The sequence below is a fragment of the Gossypium hirsutum genome, chromosome A12, assembly GCF_007990345.1.
Source record: "Gossypium hirsutum isolate 1008001.06 chromosome A12, Gossypium_hirsutum_v2.1, whole genome shotgun sequence".
Lineage (NCBI taxonomy): Eukaryota > Viridiplantae > Streptophyta > Magnoliopsida > Malvales > Malvaceae > Gossypium > Gossypium hirsutum.
Genome location: NC_053435.1, coordinates 92,508,272 through 92,518,894, shown reverse-complemented (window position 1 = coordinate 92,518,894; position 10,623 = coordinate 92,508,272). Strand labels below are relative to the sequence as shown.

The 10,623-nt window shown below is 32.7% G+C and overlaps 2 protein-coding genes across 2 annotated transcripts; one reads left to right on the top strand and one right to left on the bottom strand.

Moving 5' to 3' along the window:
• Positions 1-5,248: 5,248 nt before the first annotated feature.
• Positions 5,249-5,773, bottom strand: LOC121211444 (uncharacterized). The gene has a single exon (XM_041084212.1). It carries the CDS (start codon positions 5,771-5,773, stop codon positions 5,249-5,251), a length of 525 nt encoding a protein of 174 aa, XP_040940146.1.
• A 1,299-nt stretch (positions 5,774-7,072) lies between these two features.
• LOC107916950 (uncharacterized protein At4g15970) lies at positions 7,073-9,702 on the top strand. The gene is made up of 4 exons (XM_016846328.2): positions 7,073-7,547; positions 8,152-8,514; positions 8,817-9,298; positions 9,388-9,702. Exons 1-4 carry the CDS (start codon positions 7,374-7,376, stop codon positions 9,455-9,457), a joined length of 1,089 nt encoding a protein of 362 aa, XP_016701817.1. The 5' UTR covers positions 7,073-7,373; the 3' UTR covers positions 9,458-9,702.
• The last annotated feature ends 921 nt before the right edge of the window (positions 9,703-10,623 follow it).

The window sequence follows — 10,623 nt, the reverse complement described above, 5'->3', positions numbered from 1 at the left end:
TTTTACCATTTTGCCTTTGTGATGTGATTTTTTTTATAATTTATATACTTTAGATAAAATATATCTCATTTTATTTTTTATCCCAATCTCTTTTATATTTAAAATTTTAGTTTTATTAAATTTAAAAATAATGTTTCATTATAATAATATTGTTTGTATTTTCATGATAACAAATAATATTTTTAAGTGAATTTTTATAAAAAAATATTTATATAATTAATTAAAATATTTATAATAAAATATCAGAATATACATTTTAATATTTTATTAAATGAATTTATAAATCTACATATTTTAATAATTTTATAAAAGTAAAATAATTTAAAAAAACTTCTATTATATATCAATTCTAATCTGATGTCCTTAATAGTCATTTTTTATTTCTCACCTCACCGCTACAGCTGCGTTTGGATCCAAACACACACTCCACCATTGTTTCTAATCTCACCGCTACAGTATCCAATCTCACCATTACAGTAACTAATCTCACCGCCACCGCTATTTTTAACCTCACCGGAGCTAAACACACCGCTCATCCAAACTAAGCCTAAGACTCTTCTATTTCCTAATTAATACCCTTTTTTCTATGTCACGTTGTAAATAATCTTATGTATTTATTTTTAAATTTTATTAAATAATATATTTTTAATTTATATTTACATATTAAAGAAGAATTAATCTAATCTATAGTAGAATCTCATTAATGAAAGAATAAATTAACATTACAAAAAAAGAAGTAAAAAACAACTGACAATAAAATATTTGTTATGAAATAATAAAGAAAGAATAAACTAAAATGTGATAGAAGAAAGAGTGTAGAGAGAATATAGAAGAGAGAGTGTATCTTCTTTTTATATATATTTTTCATGAGTACATGTGCCCCATATACATAGGGGTTAAAAGTAACTCTCTAATTATTATAGGGCATGTAAAGGGTCATGACCTTTTATCTCCCATATTAATGGGGTATAGGAAAAGTCTCATAACTTATGGGGTATAGGAAGAGTTTTATAACTTATGGGGTTGATAATGACATCCACATAAATATTTCATAACACTCTCCTTTTGATGTTCATTATCTAATTATGCCTCATTAAAACCTTACTAAGAAAAACCCAGTAGGACAAAAACTTAGTGAAGGAAAAAGAGTACATAATTATATGCTTGATATGCTGCCTCATTAAAAAACCTTACCTGGAAAACCCAGTGGGATAAAACCAAGGTTAAGGGAAAAAGAGTACAGCGCGTATTAACTCCCCCTAATGGCTACATCACTTGAGATCTCAAAGGTGACGCATTCCAATGTAGTAAACAAGCTTCTGAAACACTGATATAGGAAGCGCCTTAGTGAATAAATTTGCTAAATTCTCACTTGAGCTGATCTGCTTAACTTTTATCTCTTTAATCTTCTGGAGGTCATGAGTGAAGAAGAATTTTGGTGCAATGTGTTTTGTTCTGTCACCTTTGATGTATCCACTATCGAGCTGATCAATGCATGCTGTGTTGTCTTCAAACAAGACAGTTGTAGCTTCCTTTCCAAATGATAAACCACAATTATTCCTTATATGCTGGATCATAAATCTTAGCCATACACATTCACGACTTGCTTCATGGATTGCTAAGATTTCTGCATGATTAGACGAGGTTGCTGCAATTGTTTGCTTTATTGAGCGCCAAGAGATTGCAGTACCTCCATATGTAAAAACATATCCAGTTTGTGATTTTCCATTATGAGGATCTGACATAAATCCTGCATCTGCAAAACCAATCAACTCTGTCTTTGATTTATTAGGGAAAAATAGACCCATATTCTTTGTGCCTTGGAAATAACGAAATATCTATTTTACTCCAGTCCAATGTCTCCGAGTTGGGCATGAGCTAAATCTTGCTAGCAAATTTATAGAAAAAGATATATCAGGTCGGGTATGACTAGCAATATACATTAATGTCCCAATTGCGCTGAGGTATGACACTTCAGGACCAAGAAAATCTTCACTATCTTCCCGAAGACAGAAAGGGTCTTTACTTGGATCAAGTGATCTTACAACCATCGGGGTAGTTATTGGATATGCCTTATCCATATAAAATCTCTTTAACACCTTTTCAATATACGTTGATTGATGCACAAGGATTCCTTCTTTTAGGTTCTCAATTTGTAACCCAAACAAAATTTCATTCTTCCAAGGTCTTTCATTTCAAATTCTTTCATTTCAAATTCTTTCTTCAAGCACTCAACAGTCTTTTGGATCTCTTCAGGAGTTCCAATGATATTCAAATCATCAACATATACTGCAATAAATACATATCCAGATCCAAACTTCTTAATGAAAATGCATGGGCAAATTGGATCATTCTTGTACCTTCTTTCAACAAATACTCGCTTCGGCGATTATACCACATGCGCCCGGATTGTTTCAATCCATAAAGGGGTTTGTGCAATTTGATCGAATAATGTTCTCTAGAACCTGAACTCACTACTTCAGGCAGTTTAAATCCTTCAGGAAATTTCATATAAATGTTAGTATTCAGTGGGCCATACAAATAAGCTGTTACTACATCCATTAGGCGTAAATCAAGCCCTTCTCTTATAGCCAGACTTATCAAAAATCTAAATGTAGTTGAATCCACCACAGGAGAATATGTCTTCTCATAATCAATTCCAGGTCTTTGTGAGAATCCTTGTGCAACTAAATGTGCTTTATACCTTACAATTTCACTCTTTTCATTTCTTTTATGCACAAAAACCCATTTATATCCCACTGGTTTCACACCTGTAGGTATACGGACTACAGGTCCAAACACTTCTCTTTTCGCTAGCGATTTCAATTCATTTTCAATTGCTTCTTTCCATTTTGGCCAATCATCTCTTTGTTTACATTCCTCAATCGATTTTGGTTCATAATCCTCTTTATTATTTATAACATCTAGTGCTACATTGCATGCAAAAATATCATCGACGTCGATTTGATTTCGGTTCTATTTTATACCGGACATGACATAATCAATAGAAATCTCTTCATTGTCAGATACCTGATTTTCTTCTGAAACTATTCTTCCAGTCATGTCTATAGTCTCTTCAGGAGATCCCGGTATAATTATTTTTTCTTTGATTTCACCATCATTAATCTTTGCTCATTTCTTTTTTCGAGGATTCTTATCTTTGGAACCAATTGGTCTACCACGCTTCAGGCGTGTATTAGACTCAGTAGCAACTAGATTTTGTCCTTCTGGGAATCAAGTTTTATTGGAGCATTTACAGCTGGTATATGTGACTTAGTCACTTTCTTTGGGTCAGAAAATGCGTCTGGCAATTCATTAGCTAAACTTTGTAAATGAATAATTTTTGGAACTTCTAAATCACATTGCTTAGTTCGAGGATCAAGATGAGCTAATGACAACTCTTTCCAACTAATTTTCTTATCCAACTGTTAGATTTCTCCCTCTAATGTTGGAAAAATTGACTCGTCAAAATGACAATCTGCAAAACGAGCCGTAAATAGATTCCCTGTAGATGGTTCTAGATATTTAATTATGGATAGGGATTCAAATCCAACATATATACTCAACATTCTTTGAGGTCCCATCTTAGTTCTATGTGGTGGAGCAATTGGAACATATACGGCACATCCAAATATTCTTAGATGGGAAATATTTGGTTCCTGACCATGAACTATTTGTAAGGGGGAGACTTTATGATAACTTGTTGGCCTGATGCGAATTAATGCAGCTGCATGTAAAATTGCATACCCCCAAGCAGTGATTGGGAGTTTTGACTTCATAAGTAATGGCCTTGCTATCAATTGAAGTCGTTTTATTAAAGATTCTGCTAGACCATTTTGTGTGTGAACATGAGCTACAGGATGTTCAACATTATTCCAATGGACATCAATAGTTATTAAAAGACTGAGAAGCAAATTCACCAGCATTATCAAGACGGATGGTCTTAATAGGAAAATCTGGGAAATGGGCTCGTAATCGAATCAATTGAGCAAGCAATCTCGCAAACGCCAGGTTGCGAGTTGATAACAAAGATATATGAGACCATCTAATCGATGCATCAATTAAAACCATAAAGTACCTAAATGGTCCACATGGGGGATGTATAGGCCCATATATATCCCCTTGAATTCGCTCAAAAAAAATAAGTGGTTCGTTATTTATCTTAGCTGGTAATGGTCGGATTATTAATTTCCCCAGTGAACATGCAGCACATGTAATGTTTTAAAGAATCTACTGGCTCTTCAATGAATGTCCACATGAATTTTCAATTATTTTTTGCATCATTATTGAACCGGGATGGCCTAACCGGTCATGCCAAAGAACAAAGTCATTAGTAAACTTCTGGTTTACTATAGCATGTGTTTCTATAGAACTGATCTTTGTGTAGTACAAACCAGTAAAGAATGCAGGCAATTTCTCAACAATTTGTTTATTGCCTTGAGCAATACTCGTAATTTGAAGGAATTCACAATTTCCTCGTTTAAAGTCTCAATATGATATCCATTTTGGTGAATATCTTTAAAACTCAATAAATTTCTTTGAGACTTAGGGGAGTATAATGCATTAATAATTTCAATTTTTGTTCCCTTGGTAATAAAAAATTGCTCTTCCAGAGCCTTCTATAATAGTTGTACTACCAGATATAGTGCTCACACTTTCTTCTTTCATTATTAAATGAGAAAAATATCTCTTGTCTTTCAGTATGGTGTGAGTAGTTGCACTGTCTGTTAGACATATATTTTCACCATTCATAACTGATCGCCTTTGCGAGATAATGTTCTTCAAAGAAACAAAATAACCACAAAATGTCACACAAAATGGTGAAAACAGATATTCAAAGTTCAAATTACTAAAAGGTCTATAAAACAAAATTATCACATAAAACATAGCACTAGTAAAGGTCATAACATCATTATTAAAGTTGCTAAATGAAACATAGAGTAGTAGAGATTTATTTTATTATTTATCGAAATTTGTGGCATTAATAATTTCCTTCAGGGGTAGAAAGAAAATCAGCCACTTCTAAGTGGGTTGCATTGCCATCATCAAAATCACCTTCGCCATCTTTATACACAAGATTGGTTTCTACTTTCTTTCCCTTCTGTTTTATGGACTGTTGATAAAGATCAACTAGATGCTTTTGTGTGCGACACACACGAGACCAATGTCCTTTTCCTCCACAACGATAGCATACATTAGTCACATTTTCACCTTTTTCTTTCTCTTCATTGTTACCATTTTTCTGATCCTACTTCTGGTAGGAATGTGAATTTTTAAAACGACCACCTCGACCATATCCATATCTATGTTCGCAGCCATGCCCTCGGCCACGACCATGGCCACGCACACTACTATTTGCATGGTGTGTTTCTTTTAATTCTTGCCCATTGTGTAAACTTACATTCGCTTCAGGGAATAGAGCAGAGCCAGTTGGGCATAATTCATGGTTTTTCATCAGCAGCTCGTTGTTTTGCAGGACAACATTATTTGCATGGAAAGTTGAGTATGTTTTTTCTAACATTTCTGCATCAGTAATCTTCTCTTCACATAAATTCAATTGTGAAGTGATTCTGAACATGGCCGAGTTATAATCACTAACAGACTTAAAGTCTTGCAATCTTAAATTCAGCCACTCATAACGAGCTTTAGGCAAAATCACAGTTTTCTGGTGGTCATATCTTTCCTTTAGATTGGCCCAAAGAATTTGAGGGTCCTTAACAGTCAAATATTCGGTCTTTAGACCTTCATGGAGGTGATGGCGAAGGGAAATCATGGCCTTGGCCTTATCTTGTGTACTTTCTTCATTTCCCTCCTTAATAGTCTCACAAGACCCTTTGTATCTAAATGAATTTCAGCATCTAGTACCCATGATAAATAGTTATTTCCAGTGATGTCCAGAGCCACAAATTCGAGTTTTGTAAGATTTGACATTATAAACTATAAGACAAAATATACAAGTCAATAATGTAAAATAAAGCATGTTAATATGCAAATGAAATAACACATATGCAAATGAAATAGATCAACTTGTTACCCTTACTTCACCTAAGCGTCCTTCGGCAATCTTTAAGGAAAAATTTGTTGGCCTTGATTTCTTGTATTAGAGACTCGTGCTGATAACGTGTTGTGAAATAATAAAGAAAGAATAAACTAAAATGTGATAGAAGAAAGAGTGTAGAGAGAATATAGAAGAGAGAGTGTATCTTCTTTTTATATATATTTTTCGTGAGTACATGAGCCCCATATATATAGGGGTTAAAAGTAACTCTCTAATTATTATAGGGCATGTAAAGTGTCATGACCTTTTATCTCCCATATTAATGGGGTATAGGAAAAGTCTCATAACTTATGGGGTATAGGAAGAGTTTTATAACTTAGGGTTGATAATGACATCCACATAAATATTTCATAACAATATTGAATAATTAGATACATTAATCTGTTAATCTAATATGAGTCAAAATATCCTTTACAAAAAATGATTATTTTAGTACTTCATTGTCTTTGAGAACATTTGTAAATCTTGAGGGTTAATTCTTTTTTTTAAATTATGACTAAATTAATATAATATGTTAAAGTTGAGGATTAAATTTGTTATTATATTAATTTTTTTAACTGTCATGTTATCTTGATATTTGTGATTTTAACAAGAGTGACCAAAATTATACATGTGTGTTTAAATTGCAAATTTTTTCTTCTAAATGCCTAAAATGAAAATTTTTAATAGTTGAGTGATTATCTATTTAGTTTATCCTAACCAAATTAATTAATTTTATATAAATATATTATCATATTAATTAATAATTAATATCGTTTTATTATTATCAAACAATAATACTAATAAATTATTATTTTTAATGTCAATTTAAGTAACAATTTATATATATATTATATTATAGATATAATTAATTGCATTTAAAATTAAACTGATGGGTTGACTTTTAAATCTGTTTACAAAGGTGACATATTAAAACAAAGAAAAAATAATTGTAAAAAATTCAACGCCTATTCCGGGATTAAAAAATATATTTATTTTTGGTAGAATATATTTACTTTTTCTTTTTTTAATCATAACTGAGATGCGTTAAAAATTAATAATTAACAAAGGTACTAAATTTAATAAGGATGGGCTCCTTTTTTCAAGTTGAATAAACTTTGAATCATGTATCTTTCTTTCATTAAAGTCAGTCAGAATTCGGAAAGTCTGGAACAGCCAAATTCTTTCATGCTTCTTCTTCCTTTTTTTGAATTTAAAAAAAAAAAACAATGGAAAAGTGTGAAGTGATTGTTGAAGTTGTTGTCGGTTGAGGTTGTCTTGGTTTTGACATATAAGGTAGGAGAGGCGTCGGTATCCTTGCACATTCTCCGGCGGTATGTCTCCGGAAATATCGAAGCACATCCGCAGTGCAGCTCTCGTTTTGACGGTTCTCACTCTTTCCGCTTTCCTTCTTTACACTGCCACTGATTCCGACCGTTTGTCGTCCGGTTCCTTTTCCTCCTCCTTCGCTACCATTTTCCCTTCCTACCTCAATTACTCCTCTTCCTCGGTCAGTTCTTTTATTGTCTTTGTTTCGCCTTTCTTATTTTTCTAAATAGTGTCAATTGGAAGTTACCATTGAATAATTTCCTGATTAATTCGAATTGAAAAAAAAATCACTTAGTTCACATTGTTAAGTAGAGTAAATATTATTAACTATGCTTATTGATGTAAACTAAGAATGAAATTGACTGGTCAATGGCAACACAAGTCTCACCGTTTGCGGTACTTATATTGGAGTTGCCTTGTTTTGTTAGTTTGATAATTCAATGATAAATGAATGTAATGATTAATTAAGATCATAACTTTTCGTATAATGATAATTTCAAAAGAAATTATCCATGCATGATAGAGTTATGGTAAGGATTCTAGTTAATGCTACAAATTGAGAAGGCCGTCATGTTAGCATGTAGATTCTTTTTCTTATGTTTAAGGAAATTATAAACTCGCTCTGTTTGATTCCTCGTTCTTGATGTTGGAGGAATGCATGTCAAATATTGCAAGGGGTAAAGTTAAGGTCAATGTTGTCCTTGTAGGATTAGCTGCTTAGCTGCAAAAGCAATCTCATGAATGTCCCTCAATATATTTACATTATAAAGTTGTTTCTCCTGCAGAATCCAACGCAGGAGCTTGAAGAAATTTTGAAAAATGCTTCCATGGTGAATAATACTGTTATTTTAACGACTTTAAATGATGCCTGGGCAAGAACTGGTTCGATTGTTGACCTTTTCCTCAAGAGCTTTATGCTCGGAGATGGAACCCGTAAGCTTTTGGACCATTTGGTGATTGTTTCCATGGATGAAAGGGCATATAATCGTTGTCGAATTGTACATAAGCACTGCTATGCTCTTGTCACCAAAGGTGTTGATTTTCATCAAGAAGCATACTTTATGACCCCACAATACTTGAAGATGATGTGGAGAAGGATTGACTTTCTCCAAACCGTCCTTGAATTGGGTTATAGTTTCGTATTCACGGTATTCGCCTATCAATTTGTTCTTCTCTTCAATGTTTCTGCTTTAGAATGATGATTCTTCTGATATGTGTAGCCTTATGTTTAACCTGCAACGTTTTTTTCGGAACAAAGTCAGTAACTGCAAGAAAGCATTATGCAATTTTTGTGAATAGATCTTTGAAAACAAGTTGTCGCTTTTAGGACTAGTTGAAGCAGATTAAACTTGCATCAAATTAAGGCTTTATGAGCCTTAGTAAGACCCCTATTTACCTGCATATGTATATATATTGACTGCCTTTTCCATTGGGTTACATGCTTGTCCAGGATGCTGATATCATGTGGTTTAGGGATCCATTTCCACGCTTCTTTCCAGATGCTGATTTCCAGATATCATGTGACAATTATTTAGGGAGACCTGAGGATATGAATAACAGTCCCAACGGGGGATTTAATTATGTGAAATCTAACAGTCGTTCCATAGCATTCTATAAGTTCTGGTATTCATCGCGGGAAACATATCCAGGATATCACGACCAGGATGTTCTGAATAAGATAAAGTCGGATCAAATGATCACAAAGATAGGGTTGAAGATAAGATTTTTGGATACAGCTTATTTCGGTGGGCTTTGTGAACCAAGCAGGGACTTGAATGTAGTATGTACAATGCATGTAAATTGCTGTATTGGTATGGATAGAAAGCTTCATGACCTCAACCTTATGCTTCAAGACTGGAGAGCTTTCATGTCATTGCCTCCGGATCTGAAGAACCAATCTATCATCTCCTGGAGAGTCCCTCGCAATTGCAGGTGCTTTTTCCCCCTCTCTATATATAATGTTTTACGTCCAACTTTTTCCCTTCAAAAATGGTTACTCTCTTTTCGTGAATATGTTACAGTCTCGATCCTTTAGACATTCCGGTTCCTGCACCTCCAAAGATGGATGTTAAAGAAGAGGGAGAAGATTGATTGGAATTGCACATAATGTTTAAATTATATACTGCTTGAAGATAATGAAGGGACAAGCTATCCGCTTCCTTTGAATTTTCATGATAATTGTCAATTACATACCCATTTGATGATACTGAACTTACAGTGCATATTGGCTCTTTTCTTTTCAAGCAAGATATTATATCTGGTTGTTAAAAAGAAGCTCGATTATAATGTTCTCTTTGGGATTCGGATATAGACAGGAGCTAAGACCATTTTCTTGAGAGGTCGGAATATTTGAATTATACATTTTTATTATTATATTAACATAAAATTTTATAAATTTTCAAAATATTATATATAATTTTAGAGAGGTCAAAATTCAATTTTACATTTTAATGAGATTACATTTTAAATATGTTTTTGAAGGTTGTGTTCAATTTTTTCAATAATGATATAAAAATTTCAAAATAAAAGGCAGTGATTCTTAAAATGATATCAAGTTAACTTTCAAATGCTTGAGTTAGTATATCAAAATCATTTGATCCATTAGTATGGATAAATGTCATGCCTACATAATTTAACCTATATTTTGAAGAACTCATTTCGATCTGGATAATAATTATAAATAAAATATTTTAACCAGGCAATCAATACTAATAATGCTGTATTTTCAGAAATCAAGGTCAGGCCCAACTGCTCCAAAGTTTCAGGCTCAACTTTTTTATTTTTAAACTTCTAACTAGATGTTCACTAAACCCAATTCAGTATTAATCCTTTGCGTTTTGTCAATCCATTAAAAGAGTAAGTGTTGGCTGCAAATTTTATAATTGCTCCATACTAAAAGTGAGGGTAAAACTTTTGACCACTAATTAAGGTAAGAGAGACTTTTACTATATCACTCAACTCTTGTAGTTCAATTAATTGATGTATAATTATATATATTAACTTGCATCACACCCATGAATCATGATATATAGGTGGAAAAGTATAATGATTTTTTTGCACCTTCAACTTTACAAAAACAAAAGTTATTTTAGCACTCCAATTTTTCATCTCTTTTAACCCTTAAACTTATATTGATTGTCCAATCACCCAAAAAATAAAAAAAATTAACATTTGTTAACTTTGTTAATGCAACATACATATAGATTGTCACGTACATGCCACGCTTTCAATTAATTAAATTTAAAATTTTAAAAATA

Coding starts and splice junctions, on each gene's coding strand:
- LOC121211444 (XM_041084212.1), bottom strand. CDS start 5,773: ATGATTTCCCTTCGCCATCACCTCCATGAAGGTCTAAAGACCGAATAT.
- LOC107916950 (XM_016846328.2), top strand. CDS start 7,374: ATGTCTCCGGAAATATCGAAGCACATCCGCAGTGCAGCTCTCGTTTTG. Junction 7,548..8,151: donor TCAATTACTCCTCTTCCTCG/GTCAGTTCTTTT, acceptor TTTCTCCTGCAG/AATCCAACGCAGGAGCTTGA. Junction 9,299..9,387: donor AGAGTCCCTCGCAATTGCAG/GTGCTTTTTCCC, acceptor AATATGTTACAG/TCTCGATCCTTTAGACATTC.